General features: G+C 41.5%; 1 protein-coding gene across 5 annotated transcripts; it reads right to left on the reverse strand.

Annotated features, from left to right (window-relative positions):
• Positions 1-1,341: 1,341 nt before the first annotated feature.
• Positions 1,342-19,031, reverse strand: LOC146652403 (uncharacterized). Of its 5 annotated transcripts, XM_085383360.1 has the most exons (7): positions 18,433-19,029; positions 17,517-17,769; positions 8,239-8,464; positions 3,418-3,577; positions 3,135-3,251; positions 2,915-3,018; positions 1,342-2,810 (listed from the first exon to the last, which is right to left on the reverse strand). In XM_085383360.1, the coding sequence occupies exons 2-5, from the start codon at positions 17,752-17,754 to the stop codon at positions 3,246-3,248; spliced, it is 630 nt and encodes a 209-aa protein (XP_085239486.1). In that variant the 5' UTR covers positions 17,755-17,769; positions 18,433-19,029; the 3' UTR covers positions 1,342-2,810; positions 2,915-3,018; positions 3,135-3,245. The 5 variants fall into 5 exon arrangements, 3 of the variants coding, with proteins under 3 accessions (XP_085239486.1, XP_085239485.1, XP_085239487.1); XM_085383359.1 differs by having other exon boundaries at positions 3,135-3,577; XM_085383361.1 differs by lacking the exon at positions 3,418-3,577 and having other exon boundaries at positions 18,433-19,025.
• Positions 19,032-19,290: the final 259 nt, after the last annotated feature.

Consider the following 19,290-nt stretch of genomic DNA (forward strand, 5'->3'; position numbering starts at 1 on the left):
GCAACCAATGGCTCCACACAAAGGCACACAGACATGCGCCTCACTTGTGCTGCTTAAAATGAATTTCAGACATATACACATGTGTATATCATGTTTAATAGTATTACATACATCAATTTGTTTTGTATGTCATAGAAAATAACAAAAAAATCTTAAGTCATATTTTACAGCTTCTTTCTGAAAAGGACTAGTAGAATAAATAAAAATAACTAAATTAAATAACTAAATAAAAAATAATAAGCAACATATGAAATACATGAAAATTCAACTTTTAAAACCACAATCCTGAACCTTTAAATTGTGTTGGTTTCTTAGAACATGGCTGAACAGCTGTTTCTATCGGTCTCCTTAATCTTCTGATCAGTCTACACATCTTTTTATTACTCATTCTTCTTTATGTTTTAATGTAAACAGAATCCACACAGTGGTAAAAGAGAACTGTATAGAGATTTGAGTAAACTCAAATGAAAGCCTAAGGTGGTGACACAGTTTAACACATGCAAATAATCAAATAAACACATTAGTCCTTTTTGTGAACATGGATAAATAAGTATCAATAGCATTGTTCAGCCATGCCACTAAAGGCTTTTTTACACATTGTTTTAACCTGGGCTCAGACACAAAGACCCAAATTTAGTTAGTCCCTGACTTTGAGTTGTGGTTATGACTAATTATTATACACAAGCCTTTATCTATCTGAACTCCAAGGACACAAATATGAAAAAAAAACTATACTTACCAGCTGATACTAGGGCTGAACGATTATGGAAAATAATCTAATTGCGATTTTTTGCCCCAATATTGCGATTGCGATGCGATATGCGATTATTTTTTAAGGTCTTTGTCTTCTGTATTAATAAACAAAGACAAGCAATACATCATATAGTATGGCCAATACTATATTACATTAATTTTAAACTGTTCTTTCCTGGAAGACAGACCTCTGTTATGATGACATGAGGTGATGCATGAATTGATGACTGACATTTTTATTTAACTTCTTCAATCACAACAGTATATTTGAACATACACAATAGTTTATTTTTAGCTTACAAACATCTGAGCATAAAGTGCTGACAAGGAACCCTGGTGTAAACATTAAAATGAAAGTCAGTACAATGTGCAGATTGCAGAAATATACATAAAAAAAAATCAGTGGCTTTACCACACTCAGTTTTTCGACATCTGTGAACTACTAGACAGTCATTCAATTAAAAAATAATATTAAATAAATAAAACTAATAAATAAAAAATACACACATCTTACTGATCTCTGCAGTCAGTAACATTACACATAAAGTGCAAACATAATAGCAATTGTATAAACACACACACAAACACGCCTTTAAAATTTAAAGGCGTGAAATTGGACGGTCTAGCCTTCTGATTAGCTAATCAGAAGGCTAGTTCTGATTAGCGTCACCGCTGTCTCGGTGGAGTTTAATAAACTCGGCCGTCTGCTTCTTGCTATCTAAAATATAACCAGACACTGGTGTAAATTCTCGACTGTCTCATACTTCTGTTTAATAAGTTTTCTGTTTGACGTTTAGTCAGCTGTGTGAAAACCAAGGAGGAACCCACCCGGGGGATTAATAAAGTTTTATTTTATCTAATCTAATAACTTTAATCTCAGCCAAACCGATTTACTCACGAACAAACAAAACACTGAAAAAAGCCCAACAATAAAGTTTTTAGGTTGTCTAAGTGACTTATATATTACGTTTAACCCGAGCAGCGAAACTCCGCGGTGATCTGAAAATGATGTGCCAGGAGTTGTGCCGTTCTCGGCCGCATCAGTAACCCTCAAGCTCCCGGCTAGCTGTCGAGCTGGTGGGTAGCAGACGCCTCTGAAAACGTCGAAGCACTTTTGCAAATATGGGATATCTTGATAAACCGAGCAGATATTTGATGTTTACACAACTATTTCCTCGCCTGAAAATATGTTAAAAGTTTATTTTGTGACCCAGAAAGATTAGTATGAGTAATTTTAAAACTTAGTAGCGGCCGCCATTGCTGGAAACTGGAGTTTGGCTGGGCCGCGCTATGAATTCTGGGATATGGTAGTAATTTGGACAGCCTTCGGCGCGTCGCTGTGACGTAATCGGTCTACAAATGCGGCCTCAGGAGGATGCAGCCCATGAATTTGGACATGTCCAGAGTATAATCGCAGCCTTTGCGGTTAGAAAATTGCACTTGATCATGTCGCGATATTATCGCAAATGCGATATATCGTTCAGCCCTAGCTGATACCCCACACGACACACTAGGTATGCCATGTGACCTGAAACTTTGGTACAAACTCATCATAATCATTCTGTTAACACTGTTTGTGTTGCTGTTCAGCAGTTTAAAATGTTTTAGATTGGATTACATGGAATGAATTTGAATTTTCTTGGGGGGTTTTGTGTGCGTTTTGTTCTTAGCAGATTTTGTCTTCCATACTGTTGAATTCCAGTTACCACATTTCTGGTCATATGACATCCCGAGTGCCCACTTAAAAAAATCCCCACAGTTAATTCAACATTAAAACAAAATAAAAATATCTTAAATAAAGGTTTGCTCTGTGATGAAATATTAAATAAGCATACATTGTACAGAGCACTAACAATGAAAACAATCCTTTAGCCTGTTGATCAGAGAGAGGCAGTCATTATGTCCATTTAAAACCTGTAATCAAAGAGTACGTTTCTGTGAAACTATAAAGTCCCATATGATCCTTATCATGTCCAGTGACTTCAGAGTGGACCCTCCCTGTCATCCGGCCAGTGTTTGATGTGTGGCAAGCAGCACAGAAGCAGGATAGCTGAGGACTTTAAAAGAAGAGCAGAAAACGGGAACTTATGTAGTTGTAAATGTAAATATCAGTGATACTTGTCTTGTCAAAGGGAATAAAATGATGAAAATGTTAACTTACACACTCATTTAGGGAGGAACTTGACACTGCACAGAGGAGGCACAGTCAGTCTGACAATGATGGTGATCTCCAGGGATGTTTTCCTGCAGCAACATTCCTGCCAACTGGCCATATGATCCAGAGTAGTTGGTTTGTAATGAACAGAAAGGTGTATATGTTAGGTAGTGTGCACTCAGAGCTGGTCCTAAGAAACAAACACATCCTGTAATAAACTGAATACCTGTAGTAGTGCTCCTGCAAATATAAAGCCCTTCATTCATGAGTGGTTTCAAAGAAGGTGTTTTGGAGGCTCAGTCACAGAAACTGTGCAGTCTGTTCAGTCCTTAGTGTCTCAGCTCTGAAGGGGATGGATCACAGAGGGAAACACCTGAGTACAGACATTACAATACACTCCAACACTCCTAAGGTCAAGTGAAAACACAATTTAAACACTTTACAAAGAATGAATATATGTTTTCATGGAAATTTTGTCATTAACCCTTTTTGTTGTGAGTAAATCTCACCGACTGCTTGTGGGACAAGCTAGAAGGAGGACTTATCACAGAATGTCTCCTGTGCTCCAGATGTGAAGTCTCACGCTCTGATCGTACGGCGATGAAGATGGTGATGATGAAGCCTCCCTGATCTGTGGCATTACAGTTTCTGGCTGCTATGTGCTTCACACTGTTGGATTTTACATATATATATATAAACTTTGCATTACTCACAGCTCATAGCTCACAGCTAATCACATGCCTAATCACTATGTGTCACTGTGATCCACAAGTATGGTCACAAATTCGTTTCCAAACCAACAAAATAATCAAAGAAAAAACATCCATGAGTCAGGACACAAAAAGAAAAAAAATGCTGCCACTGAAACAAAGCAGAAGTGTGAGGGGAAAAACTGAGCTCACAGACAGCTGCATGTGTTGGTTTTTAATAGAAATCAGAATCAGAAAGGGTTTTATTGCCAAATGTTGAGCGGGTTTACAACATTAGGAAATTGCTGCGGTGCTTCGGTGCAAACATACTGTTATAAATACTGTTATAAATTAAGCTTAAATAGACATGAAAATAAAAATGAGAATTAAAAGTGCTAAGTAGATAGATAGATACATGATATATACATGAGTGCAGGTGGTGATCAGTGCCAAACATGGAATGATGCAGTGAACACAGCGTAGGGTCATGTGTTAGTGGTGGGAACAGTCATACGGTTATTGTTCATGTGTCCAACAGCAGAGGGGAAGAAACTGTTCTTATGGCGAGAGGTTCTGGTGCGAATGGACCGGAGCCTCCTGCCTGAGGGGAGCAGGTCAAACAGACTGTGTCCAGGGTGAGAAGGGTCAGCTGAGATCCGAGCTGCACGCCCCAGTGTCCTGGAGGTGTACAGGTCCTGCAGAGATGGAGTCTGCAGCCAATCACCTTCTCAGCAGAGCGCACAACACGCTGCAGTCTCTGTTTGTCCCTGATAGTGGCTCCAGCGTACCACACGGTGATGGAGGAGGTGAGGGTGGACTCTATGATTGCAGTGTAGAATTGCATCATCGTCCGTGTTGGCAGGTTGAATTTCTTCAGCTGCCTCAGGAAGTACATCCTCTGCTGGGCTTTCTTAATGACGGAGGTGATGGTGACGCGGGGATTAGGTGGATCATGACGTGGTCAGAAAGTCCGAGTGAAGCGCGGGGCACCGCACGATAGGCCCCGCTGATCGTGCTGTAACAGTGGTCTAATGTCCTCTCCTCTCTGGTCGGGCATTTAATATACTGCTTGTATTTGGGGAAGCTCATGGCTCAGATTGGCTTTGTTAAAGTCCCCAAGAGCAATGATGAGAGAGTCCGGGAATGTCCGCTCCATGTGCAGTATCTGCTCCGCGAGTGCGCACTGAGCTGCCTGCGCATCCGCATAGCATGCAGTTTCTGCTCTAAAAAACAAATAAATAAAAAATAAAAGAAAATGTGTAACATGCTCATCAGCTTAGCAGTGTCCACATATTTAATTCAGCTTCTCAATCCTGTAGCTTTAACTGTTGTCTGCAGGGTTTGGCATATTAGTTGTTATTATTATAGGTGTGCTCTATATTTCAGTAATGTTTTATCTAGGATAAATAATAGGTTTTCAAGCAGGTCAAGTTCCTCTATGCACTTAATTAGTTTAGATATTTTCTTCATCTCATATGTCATTATACTGAGTTTGAGCAAACCTTAAGCTTGATGCAGACTACTTCATAACAATCGTCCACCTCACATCATAACTGACTAGGTTGCTTCTTATTAATATTATATCATTATTAATATTATCATCTTTTTCTTTCTATATAATAACAATAGTATATTACAATATTTTATTAGTGTATATTACTATACTACTACTGAGCCGATTTAATAGTTAGGATCATCTTACTCAGCAAACAGATCATTTAGAATTCATCCAATCTGCGCAGATTTGCTTTTTCTCTGAACAGGTTTGTGCCTACTTTTTAGACCGGTCTTCTGTTTGCCTCATCTCAGATCCAACCTTCGGTCACATTCGTTCTCTCTGTTGCATGGCGAACCAAGCAGTTTATTATAATATATTATTTATATTTTATTTTGTATCCATCAAGGGCTTCGGGTGATCTGCAGTTTCACCATTTCCCAAGCTGGAGACATTTACCTTTTCACACACTTTCCTTGGCTGACCAATGACACAGCCTTAATGTACCTTATGCATCTCTCTATTTTATTTAAAAGGTTTTCGTGTGAATTATTTCCTTTTATTCATTTTATACATTCTGGGCATGGTCGTCATGCCAACTATGTTTCATTGTTAATATAAGTTTACAGGTTGTTATCCTTCCTATTATTAGTTTCAATACATTAAAAATAAGTTCTGATGTAATTTTGCCTTTATTTTATTTTTGTACTTCTTATATTTATATCTATTCGGTGGGGTCTGTTTCCAACCTTTTAAAACTACTTTAAACTACTTTTGATCTCTAGTTTTCACTTAAGGGATTATTATGTTCTTCCTGATATGGGTGAGTATATAACGGGTGGTGCTGCAGATGCGGCTGCAGGAACAGGTGGTGGTTTAATAAAAAGATTGCGAGGACCGCACAGTGTCTCGTCTTCTGGTTTTACTAAACTGGCAGTTACGTTCTATTTTTCTGACTGCTTATCTTCTTTTTTTTTTTTTTTTTTTTTAAATTTTCATCTCTCCTAACTGCTTCTTCTCTCCGGGCCTGGGAATATTGTAATTCTTGCGTACATTTTCCTTTCTTCTTTAAATTTTTTGTTTCCCCTACTCCTTTTAGTAGGGCTTGTTTAAGTTGTGATAGTGCAGATGGGCTACATTTTCCTTCCCAGGTGGGACATTTGGTCTTTTTAGGATTTCTCCATCTTCGCACACTAATTTGTCCGGCGCCTGGACATTTTTTTTTTTTCTTCTAACCACTGCTCGTCAACAGTGAACTTGGTGGGCTGATTACCCGTTAGGACAGAAACTGCAGAGCCTTCTCTGGTATGAGACTAATAGGAGTGGTTACTAACACGCCCTTCAACTCCACTCTATTCGTGGAGTGGTGTCAGTTTTATGAGACGGAACTCAACCGTTCTCCTTTGTCACCAGTATTTTGGCTACTGACAGAAAATATAATAACAATAACAGTGAGAGTGATTCAGCAGCGTATTGTGCTGTATAAATCAATTCACTCAACACACAGAAAACACAAACATTTATTACACAATCGCGCAGATCCTTTCGGCGGATCAGTCCTAAAAACTCCTAATTTCGAAATCCTTTCGGCGGATTAGTCCTATTTTACAGATCCGTGCAGTGGATTAGACTAAATCAAATTCAAATTCAAATTTTATTTGTCACGTACACAGTCATACACAGTATGATATGTAGTGAAATGCTTGGACAACTGCTCGTGACCTAAAGAAAACAAAAAAGGAAAAGGCTATGAATAAGGAAATAAATATGAAAAATTAAAAAGGGTAAATTTAACTAGGAAGGAGTAAAATATAAATTAAGGTTAAAAATGAAATAACTGTACAACACAAATTAGAATGAAGGGTAAATTTAACTGGGAGAATAAGATAAAATATATAAATTAAAGTTGAAAATAAAATAACTGTACAACAAAATACACAATATAGAACTATATAAGAATGTATGAAGAAATATAAATAAATATATACACAATAACAGCAGCGTGATTTAAGTAATGAAGTGAAAACAAAGTCCAGAAAGTCCAGTGTGTGTAAGAACTGTATGTGTGGGTCAGTACTGTGTGGTGGTGTGATTGAGAGACCGTATCGCCTGCGGGAAGAAGCTCCTCCTCAGTCTCTCTGTGTTGGTCTTCAGGGAGCGGAATCGCTTTCCTGACCTCAACAGAGAGAACAGTCTGTTGTTGGGATGGCTGAGGTCCTTCACGATCTTCCTGGCCTTGGACCAGCACCGCCTGCTGTAGATTGAGTGCAGGTCAGGGAGCTCGGAGCGGATGGTGCGCTCAGCTGACCGCACAACCCTCTGTAGAGCTCGTCTGTCCTGCATGGTGCTGTTCCCGAACCAGGTTAAGATGTTTCCCGTCAGGATGCTCTCTATGGTGCACGAGTAAAAGTTCCTGAGCACCTTGGAGGGCAGTTGGAAGTCTCTCAAGCGTCTGAGGTGGTAGAGACGCTGACGGGCCTTTTTCACCACGGTGTTGATGTGACAGGACCATGACAGGTCCTGCGTGATGTGAACTCCGAGGTATTTGAAGCTGTCCACTCTCTCCACTGGGCACTCGTTGATGACCGGGGTCTGGTAGTTCCTCTCCTGCTTAGTGCTGAAGTCCACTATCAGCTCCTTTGTCTTACTGACGTTTAGAAGGAGGTTGTTCCTCTGGCACCAGTTCTCCAGATTCCTAATCTCCTTCAGGTAGGCCGTCTCGTTATCAGAGATCAGGCCCACCACGACGGTGTCGTCAGCAAACTTGATGATGGTGGTGGAGCTGGTAGTGGCCACACAGTCATATGTGTACAAAGAGTACAGCAGGGGGCTCCAGTGCTGAGAGTGGTGGAGGCTGAGACATGTCCGCCCATCCTTACTGCCTGTGGTCTGCCAGTTAGGAAGTTGGAGATCCACAGACACATAGATGAGCTGAGTCCCAGATGCTCCAGCTTGGTGGTGAGTGTGGAGGGAATTATGGTGTTAAATGCAGAGCTGTAGTCTATGAAGAGCATTTTAACATAATTCCCCCTTCTAGTGTCCAAGTGAGTGAGTGATGTGTGGAGGAGATGAGAGACTAATTAAACCCTTTCGGCGGGTGGGACCCAAGTTCGCTTTATGCGAGTGTAAGTGAGTGGTTTCTTTACCTCCCCAAGATTCTCTGGCTATGTTGGAGGTCAGCCACTGGATCCCAGCATCGTGGACCACTTGATAAGAACACTGGCCAGAACACGAATTTCAACGTCCCTGGACTTTCACTCCTTCCTAGAGGAGGCTGTCGACAGACTTCAGTGCGGGCTCTCAACGACGGCAGGATACAGTGTAGACCTCTGTTTGGAGTCGCAACAATACAGTTGATGCTTCCTAATCCGGCTTGAAGGACCAAGAAAATGTGAGGAGAAAATTATTAGGAGGCAAAGAAACAGACTCAGAGATTTTACATGTACATGGACGATGCCCCGTCACGGTCCGATCTGTTCTGCACCAACGTGTGCACAACAGATGTGACACAGAGGAATCGCACGGGGCGCTCAGTACAGCCTTTATTTATACTCAAACAAGCTTTCACAGAAATAGGTGTGGCATGTGTAGAACTCAAATAACATCTCCTTAAAAGGAGAGACTGTTAGCTTATCTGTTGAAACAGTTGGTAGCTTTTTGGCTGTCACAGCACATTTTTTCTGCACACAATGCCTCACTCCCTTTTCCTGCAATTGTTCAATTCACAAGCTCTTCTTCCTTTAAATGAAGCTATAAATAAACATAACACAAAACTCAAAATCTCTCAACACAAACAGAGGACAACAATGCGGCTTCATCCAGACAGACCGACAAGGAGAACTGCTCTCCCAGAGGAGTGAACTGGCTGTCAGTGATGAGCCAGAAGCTGAGGAAAGGTCAAAGAAGCCCTAGAAGTCCCAAAGGTCCCAGAACTGCTAAGAAACAAGAAAGCAAGACACCAGCATCACCAGTAAGTATAAAACTCACAGGTTTGGGAGTGGATTAACATTCTCATCTGAAATTATCCTCAAGTTTGGTGCTGTGATGCAAGGGTGGTGTTATATGTAGTTCAGTTATACTGAAACGCAATTGGCAGCCGATGAGGTGGAGATTTTAAACCGCAGGTGCCCGTCAGCCACCTACAGACGCTACTTGTTTCCACCTCCTGCTACAGCTGCTGTAGATGGTGGAGTCGAAGCAGATATGATGCCATTTCTTAACTGATTCAAGGAGATTTTCAGCAAAATATTCTTTAAGGAAAAGGAACCCATATCAGCACATACAGCAGGGGTGTCAAAAATAAGGTCTGGGGGCAAAAATCGTCCCAGCACAGAGTCCTGTCTGGCGACACCGAAAGGCTTTAAAAAGTGAATGAGTGCATGGATTTTAAACTCTTATCTGTATTTTTAGAGGTTTTAAAGCTTTTCCTATTGATAAAGAGCTCCCCCGTAGCAATTCATACTAAATCAACTATTACTATTACTCAACCTAAAAGTAGTTAATAGAAAAACAATTGAACACCTGTTTGTTTTTCCTTAATATATGTTTATTCCATAGTAAAACTGCAACGCAATGGTCATTTTTCTTAGTCTTAAAGACAGGGATGAAATATTTAGTTATCAAAGTGGGCTATATGTAGCACACGATGTAAAATGAGTTTGACAGTCCTTACATACTGTAGGCATTGGCACTGATATGTCTGGGTGATTATATTTTTATTAAATGTGGCATCCATGCATGTTGTTTTAGCTTTTAAGATGATCCTTTGGTTTTCTGTTTTCCAGAATGTGTGCACCCCTCCAGCCATGAAGAAAATCTCCATGTATTTTACAAAAAGGCCTCTGGACTGACCTGGTACCAAACTTGGTGCTTTTCTTTAAGAGGGTTTTATTCAAAGTGGTTTTTAAGTGGGACCCAAAAACTGTAAGCCTCTTAAGATCACTGATTACTGAGATCAGAAGAGATCAGTCACTGAACATTTGATGGTTTGGATTTGACATCCAGGGACTGCTTTCAATTGCAGGAACATTTAAAGCAACCAATACCCGCTTGTTTTCAGCACTGTAAAGTCTGGCCACTGAACCTGCTGCAAATGAAGGTGCTGAACCGTTTTCACTTTTTCTTGCAAGGCTTTCTATTAGTGTTGATTTAAATTATGGGAAGATTTATGGAAAAAGAAAAAAAAAAATCAGATTGCCCTTCCCTTAGAAATTAGAGTAGAAGCAATGTGCGATTTAAGATTGAGATCAAGTCTGATATCAGACTACAACATTTATTGAACACGGAAAGAAAAATATGGACTATAAATGTCGAAAGCTGTGACCTTGGACAAAAACTAGAGCACTGAAATAGTGCTGTGTCGTCCACACTAAAAGATTGCAAAGACAATGCGGGGAACCGGGGTTTGAGCAGGTCCGCTTTGTGTTGAGAGGTAACAGTGCTAACTGACTCAACCTTGTCCCAGTGCCCTTGAGCACAAAATTCAGACTGTCACATACAAAAGGACAACCAGGACTGCCCGCTGAACAGTTCACCTCATGCTTTTTCTGTCTTTTCCTATTTATGTTTTGTTTGTTTTTTCCCCCCACATGTCAGAACTGTCTGAGCATCAAAGCCACAAATGAAATTTGGTCGGAGCTGCATAATGATAACATCCTCAATTGTAATTATACCGCTCGGACCAAATTGGAGCTGCATAATGATAACTTGGATTCTTAAAAGCTATGCAAGTATATTTACATAGCTTTTAAGCAGAAGTAAAACTGTAGCAGGTAGCTCCACATCTTTGATTTAGCAGAATTTTTATAACAATAACATTACTCAGACTTTGAGAATAATAATAATAATAATAATAATAATAATAATGTTACATCATGGCTGGCTCATCTCTTGCGCTTATGTCCATCTGCCCAGCAAACATTTCAAACTAACCAAACGCCGACTGCTGGTCTTTTCTTGATATCTAATCGATTCAAAGTTAGTCCTACTGGAGCTGTCCAGTCCAACCACATTTGAGTCTCACACATTTTGTAAAATTTGTATTAATATTAATTATTTATTGTGAAGAATCCGTTGGTAAAGTTTAGGTATTTGCAACAAACTTGGATAGGGTTACAAAAAGATCCCGGATTGGGTTAAAAATAAAAGGACTCTCTCGGTTGCCATGGTAATGCCACCCTGCTTTCACTGAACAAAATGACACAATGTCTTCTGTTATGAAATGTAACTTCCTTTTTTCAAATGCAATCCGCTATTAAATGGCCGGTGTCATGGAAAACATGTTATTTTACTGTCACTGTGTATCATTCATAAGGCACTGTCATTATTTCATCAGTACTTCATTAGTCTGTATCAGTTTATCGTCAATATTATCATGTATCATTGTTTAGTAAATCTGCTACAATATAATTCTAGATAGATCATTTAGAAAGCACCAGAATAGCTGGAGGTCCAGCAGGCTCAGCTGCAGCGGGTCACATAAGTACACGGCGAACTTTTGTTGGCTTGGACCTACACGCTCACAAAATACACACACTCATGTACACAAATTGGTTAGGTTCCCAGGAAACATGAGTGGAAACATCTGGGTTCAAGTCTGGGAAGTTTGGTTGTTCTGAACATAGAAGGAGATAGGGGAATTCTTCTGACGTCATAATGGCTATAAAGCTTTCTGTCTTTGGGCAGATGGGAAAGAGGTTCACCTTCCCGCACTGAACGGTGTGTAACTGTGTGTGTGTAATAAATCACTTTTTGGACACCGCCCCGGACTCTGTCTGTGCTTATTTTCCCTTCCAAATAAAAAGAACCTACACCGGATTTAAAACAATAGAAACATTTCCGGTCTGACCTGGGGCGAGGCACAGGCACCTCTCTCCTTGTGTCTTGCTCACCACTAGCACCGCTAGCCTTTTCTAGTGTATCGCGTCGCTCATGCTTAACACTACTGGTTTTATGGACGAGTGCGAACTCGTCAGCCAGGGTCGCGGTCTGCTGCAACGTAGAGACCTTCTGCTCGTTCAGATATACCGCCATCCGCTCGGTGACGCAATTTTTGAGCTCCTCAATGAGAATTAATTCCCGTACCGAAGCTAGGTCTGCAGCTTTACAGGCCATACACCACCGATCAAAGAGGACACTCTTTTCTCTTGCAAAATCCAGGAAGGATTGACCCTGCACCTTTTTCAGCCCCCGAAATCGCTGCCTGTAAGCCTCGGGGACTAGCTCATAGGCTAACAAGATTGCACTTTTCAGTTTGTCGTAGTGCAAGCTGCATTCAGCGGACAACGAGGAACAAACTTCCTGTGCCTTGCCCACCAGCTTGCACTGTAGCAGGATGGCCCACACATCCCACGGCCAACGCAAGGCTGTCGCTATCCGCTCAAACGATTCAAAATAAATCTCCACCTCAGTGTCACGAAATGCAGGGACCAGACGACTATTCCTTCCCACATCAAACTGTACGTCTGTCTGTGACAGCGAAGCCACCACAGGAGGGGAGGAGGCCTGCTGGAGTTCCAGCTGTCGCAGCTTGACCTTCGTCTCTGCCTCCACCTTCATCAGCTCAACCTCCCTAGCCCTAGCCAGTTCCGCGTCCAAACACCTAAGCTCTATCTCCCTTTTCAGCTGGAACTCACTCTCGCTCTGCTCCTTCTCCAGCTGGAGACGAGCTAGACGGACTTTGAGCCTAGCATCCTGCTTAGAACCCTCTGATGACTGGGTGGAGAGTGGATCAAAACGGGGCAGCGTCATTGGCCCCCCCTCGGGCAACCCCTGGTCCATAGGTGTAGACACTGCTGGTTCTACAACCTGGCCTCGAACGTGAGGCGCCGCACTTGGTCCAGCCGGACCGGGTGTGCTCGGGGGTTCTTTCATTACAACCACCCTCTTCTCCAACAACCCGGACACCAGAGCGGCCTTCAGCTCGGCTTTGCGTAGACCAGTGGAGACACTGATCCCGTAATGTGTAGCCAGCTCATGCAGATCCCTCTTCCTACAAACATCCAGCAGGGCAAGCGACGGCTCTGCCGTAAACCCAGCAATATCAAAAGTGGCCATGAAAACCCAAAACGGCCTGCAAAACACAAGCAAACCGCTAAAGGGCCACACAAAACGCCTTCACTACAGAACTACACACAGGTGAAAGAGAAATGTGTTGTGTCAAGTCAACCATTAATTGAAAATCTACCCACACTCCCCCCAGTCCTGCCTACTCAGACTCTAGCCTGTCCTAGCTTCTGGAGCGTACCAGGCTCGAGGCCACTTTAAAGGCGAATCATCAAGCGCCAAAGGCACCGACAAGCCTACCCCCAACAGAGAATTAATCCCCACCCGGGTTTGCTCCGAAAATAAAAAAGGCAAAACAAAAAAAACGAGTGTCCGAAGGAAGAGCAAATGCTCAGCTAGACACTCCCCTGTGCTAGCCGGGGAGAGCAGTAGCTAGCCAAATGACCTTCACACAACACACAAACACCTGTTCACACTTGTAATCAACCCAATTCCTTTCATTCCGATCCCGGACGAGCCCCCACTTTGTTACGTCCCCTCTTAAATGCTAGGCGATGAGGGTGGGGGACAGTAACAGTTAGATCCAGGTGGAATGAAAAGAATGCCAGGCAGAGGTATTTAATATAAAATAGATCTTTAGTGTAGGCAAACACCTCAATAATTATAAATGGCAACAACAAAAGGAGACAGCACCGCTGCTTTAATGAGAAATCAGGGAGGTCAACCCAAAGTGGTAATGACCACTTCAACAAAGAAAGCAACAATAAGGCTTCAACAGAAAGAGACAGCAACGCTGCTAGCAAACAATATCCAGGCAGGCCACACAAACTAATGAAGGCCGCCGTCACTCATGGGCAATCACTGCTCAGTTAAGCACTACTCACAAAGAGCCACACACCAGAAGGCTGGTCACACACCAGAAGGCTGGTCACACACCAGAAGGCTGGTCACACACCAGAAGGCTGGTCACACACCAGAAGGCTGGTCACACACCAGAAGGCTGGTCACACACCAGAAGGCTGGTCACACACCAGAAGGCTGGTCACACACCAGAAGGCTGGTCACACACCAGAAGGCTGGTCACACACCAGAAGGCTGGTCCGCACCTGAGCCAGTAGCACACTCTGACCAGCACAGAGGAAATCCACCAGAAACCTCTCCCTTCTCTTCCACACTGCTCTTCTCCAGCTTATATCACCCCTGAGGGTAATTGGTTGTAACGAGAGCAGATGAGCAGCAGGTGTGACCTAAAGGAGAAGGCAGGGGCAGAGAGAGACAAGGGGAGGGGCCAGAATGAAGGAGGAGGAGAGGGAGAAGACAACACCACGCCCACACACTCCCACAGCCTCCCAGGATGTAACAAATACCTACACGTTTGAAGAAAAAAATTAACCCCTGCTGGATAATGATAAGGTTTCAACTGACTGGAAATCAAAATGGGGACTCAGTAAGCCATTTTTTTCTCTCTCCATTGTGATTTGTAATGCAGCAATTATTAAATACAAAGTTTTCATTAATTTAAAGAAAATGTATTTTTCCTGTGGACCCACTGTGAAAACCATATCTTTTTTTTTTAATCTAACACTTATTTAATTTGGCATATTATGAATGATTAATAGAAAAAGATGTAAAACTTACGAAAATACAATTAAACGCTCATAAATCTATACACTCCTTCACACTTCCAGAGCTGTTCAGTGGGCTCTTTGCCAGGCTGATTCTGGCCCCTGGGCCTTATGTTTGACACCCCTGCTTTAACCCTCGGATGGTCATAGTCAAAAAAAAGGGACCCTTTTGGGTCCCTTTGGATTTTTGATTCTCAATATATCAGTCATTTGCAACCCATTTTTTTTTAAAAAAAAAAATTGCATATTATGGTTTTTTACCCCCCAAAAAACAGGGTTTTTTATGACAATAAAGCCATAAAAACCTAAAAAATATTAAAAAAAATTATGAAAAACTTTATATCAGTGGATAGGTCTGAAGTTGTTTAAAAGATCTGATGTGAAAAAAAATGAAAAAAAAATTCATAAAATCCATTGCTATATCACCTTTTGGATGGGGACCATTTTGGGTCCCGAGGACCATAAAAGGGTGTAAAATATCTCACTCCAAATCCTGTCGATCAAAGCCTGCAATACATTTTGCTCAACGCAAGTCCAGGTGCTCTATAGAGTGAAAGCTTTGAATTATTAATTAGCATGCCTTGTTGCTTCTTATGTTCACCACTTAGCAGTTTGTAAACATTTTGCTCCATATAAATGAACCCGACTGTAGCCTGAGTCACGTCAAGATATCCAACCAGCCATTCGAGTGGAAACAACGACGACCTGTGATATTCGTGTCTGTCAGGTGAGTGTGTCTGATATTCTGTCTCCATCTGTCATTTGTGGAGCACACCAACAATTAGCTTCATTACCGATTTATCTGGCAACTACGCTCTCAGTTAATTAACCTATAAAATGTCAAAAACGGTGAAAAATGTGCATTGTAATTTTTTGAATGCACCAGACGCTTTTTTAATGTCCTATTGTGTCCGACTACAAATCCAAAAGCTATATGGAATTCATTTACTGATAGAAATGACAAAGGAAAGCACAAAATCATTACAAAAAGGTTTTCTTAATCTATAATTTTGAAACAATTTCTGAAATATTCAGTGATCGGCTACTTTAAATGAACCGTCTGCAAATGCACAATTCTTATATAATTAAGAAGAAATATATTCAACCTTATAAACAGCAAGCAATGCATTTCAATACAACGCCACTTACACAGAATCAGTTATTAAAGCAAGTAACCACAATTATTTGAAAAAGCTCTACTGAAAGTAGGGCAAAGTGCAGCTGCAGTACTTGAGGATCAAAACAAACAAGTTTAGCTTTTTAAAGTCAATCTCTCTTTCTTTGCTCTGTTGCACAATCTCAGTCACACTTTTCACTCTTCTTAAACTTAACTTCATTTTTATTTTTTTTTAAGAACTGTTGTATATAGAAATGTTTTTGCACCATCTTACAATTATTTCCCTTGTGGGATCAATAAAACGAGCTGTTTATTTTTATTGAATCATTTGGCCAAAACATTAGTAGCTTATTAATCAATTAACCATTCACCTGAAGCTGCAAGAGGTAACATGTTTCCACAACTTGGAATGTCCAAGAATAGACAAATAGCTTCCTTATTGACTCGTTTTTTCAACAAATGGTATTAAAAAAAGAAAAGAGGAAAAATTACTAAATTTACCCCATTTACTGTCTTACATCAACCTGTGACGCTGCATCAGTTTTAAACTATATAAATATATATAAAACTAGTGTGGAAGGATTTTAAAATGCTTCTGCTATTTATCATAATAAAGATATTGCAAACAAACAAATATATCAGTATCATAAATGGCCATACTGTTTTTTGTAAACACTGATATTAGCCCTTTATTTTGCAGTCCATGCCCAATATAAAAAAAAAAAAACATTATAAAAACATAGTTACACAGGCCAAGAGACCAGTTGGCAACCACCTGTTGCTACAGAAAAAATTGCATTCTTCTGCTAGTCGTAAGTGCCTGCTGAAGGTGCTTTGAAATCAAATGCTAAAGCCTCGTTCATGTCGGCCCAGAGCGTGGCGAGTGACGCAACGATAACCATCGGTCACTATGGAAAAATGTGTATGCCACAACCAGTTTGCTATTGCTAGGTGAAGTTGGTCACAAAGTGGTATACCACACAGAAAACCTGTGACTCCTTTGGCCAGTAGCAGATTGTCGAGTTCACCCGTAGTTTGCATGGAATTTGCTGATTTTTCTGCAAATGCTCGCCAACCACTGTTCGAGCAGTGAAAACTATCAAACATGAAATGCAAAGCGAAAATGACGGCCGTTCAGCTTCAACGTAAAATGTGCCCCTTTTTGATTTGGTTTGGTTCAGCAGTAATGCAAAACATCAACTTTTACAACGTTTTACAGTAGGACATTCAGCAAACCCCAAGTTTGTTAAATAACATGTTTACACAATATTTAGTTGTCATGATGCTGGGCGGTATTAGCCAATGCTTGTCTCTCTCTCTTTCATGTAAGTACATCTAAGTCACAGCAATAAGCATTCGTTTCTCTCAAACATGTTTTGGGTTGATGTTATATGCATTAAGCATTAAAAATGTGTACTTTACCCTACAGCAAACAGAATACTTCTATTAGCTTTTAAAGACTTTGAAATTATCTTCCCAATAGCAATAACTTCTTAAGTAACCTCATAGGACCTGGAAGAAAACAGGCCTATGTGAAGAAAAGACTTGAAGCTCATACTGGTGTTAGAGCAGGCTCCTGCATTATTAGATGGTCACCACTGAACCCATCATCCACACACACACACAATGGATGACAAAAGAGAAGGAAAAAAAAACAACAAAAAAAACAACATCTTACCTGTATAACCTGCAACCCAACCCCATGAAGACACCATGGCCAGCAACCACTTGAACATGATGCCTTCAATGTGCCAGAAAACGGAGCGGTCCCATATTCTCAGGGGTTGAAGCAGCATCAGGTACAAGCAGTAGGATGGGATGGCTACACAGTTGTTGATGAACATAAAAGTGAAACGGAGCACGGATCTGAGGAGAACCCAGACCAGTTTCCCGGCCCCATCCAAGAGCTGTGCCATCCTGATACACACCGTCTGCAAAAGGACACACGCACGGCAGCAGTTAGCCTCTCCTACTGACTTGTTTCACAAGACAGGAAACAAGTCATGTGTGCAACTTGCATCACGTTATCCTCACTGTACACAAACTGTCTGAACCAATCCCCAAATTTACTCATAGCTATTACACACACATCCGTACACACACTCTAAACCAAGCAGAGTCTGCCGCTAACCGGCTGAGGCTATTTCACGGAATTTATATGTAACACACGCGTCCTGGACGCTGCAGTCACAGTATTGATAATGAAGATTTACTCTTAAATATGCCCGCTCCTTCTTTAGCGACAGTCTGCTAGCGGCCAATCTTTTGCAGTTTTCCTTGCAAAGACAGCACCATAAAAGGACCAGCCGCTCAGGACACGGTCGAGTACTTCATGACATGCTAGCTAGCGGTGGAGTGAGTTAGCATAACGAGATTAGTTAATAAATATTGGCACTATTGCAAAATAGACCGACACGCACAGCATAGGAAGCTAAGACTTAACACTCCAGTGTTTTACGAGACAATAACACACGTTAACTCGTACGCTGGGTGTCTGGAGGCTCCTGGAAAGTGCAATAGCCGTGTGCCTCATCCAGAATATAGCCCGACCCCTGTAATTGAGTAGTAAAAGTCCCGTAGCTCATGTTACTCACCCGGTTACCGTCACTGAAGCATCAAAGGACGGCCGAAGGTGCAGCTAATTGTTGGAGCGAGATAAACGCTGTCACGTGTACCCAACCCAGGAGGTTAAGTTAGCAGTATTTGCAGGTCGGCATGGTCGGGCTATCAAACGTGGGGGTCAAAGGTGGAAATACTGCGCGATAAAACTGCGGCTGCACCCATTTAGCTATAAAACGCGGACTGCTTGGGAACACGCTCAATCCCGGAGGGCACCGTTAGCTCGCTAGCTGGCTAGCAAGCGACTCCACTCGAGCGCCGCTAGCTCCATCTCAGTCAGACACCGGGATAAATCCTCTGATGCATCATCATCATCACCATCATCGTCATCGTCAAGTTAGCCGACCTCCCATTAGCGAATATTGACGAGAGGCGGCTCAGCCGACGAGGGGAGGCCTGTTGGGATCAGCCCTGATCGTTAGACAAACGCGCCTTAAAATATGCACCGCAGGTACACATCAAATACAAAGATCAGCGATTTCTCGTCTCTAGCTTCCAAGAGCCGTTGTCTTTCTCCGGATGCCGATCACACCGCGTCAATGTACACAAAAGATCAACAGGATCGGAAATGATATGATCCTGCCTTCAAAATAAAATCTTCTTAGTAGTAATCGTACAAAGTGAAGTCAGCTTTTTTTTCTTTTTTTTTTTTGGTCTAGATATTATGCTATTAAATGAAAATAAAAGGCTTAACTAAAAATCCTTACATGTCCACGCCAGGAACCTTTTATCTTATCTTATCTTATCTTATCTTTAGTATTTAGTCACTTTTGTAGATTAACATTGTTAAATGTTCTTATAAGGTTGGATTCCTCACTGAGAAGATAAAGTAG

This window comes from Rhamphochromis longiceps, linkage group LG15, assembly GCF_057381845.1.
Source record: "Rhamphochromis longiceps isolate RC_006_pf linkage group LG15, R_longiceps_female_GT1.1, whole genome shotgun sequence".
Classification (NCBI taxonomy): Eukaryota; Metazoa; Chordata; class Actinopteri; order Cichliformes; family Cichlidae; genus Rhamphochromis; species Rhamphochromis longiceps.

Bases quoted from the DNA above. Each gene is read 5' to 3' on its own strand.
- LOC146652403 (XM_085383359.1), bottom strand. From the start codon at position 17,754: ATGGCACAGCTCTTGGATGGGGCCGGGAAACTGGTCTGGGTTCTCCTC. The intron at 8,465-17,516 runs GTAAGATGTTGT...TGGTCCTTCAAG, and splicing joins TTGGGTTGCAGGTTATACAG to CCGGATTAGGAAGCATCAAC. The intron at 3,578-8,238 runs GTAAAGAAACCA...AAAATCCAACAG, and splicing joins AGCCAGAGAATCTTGGGGAG to TGTGAAGCACATAGCAGCCA.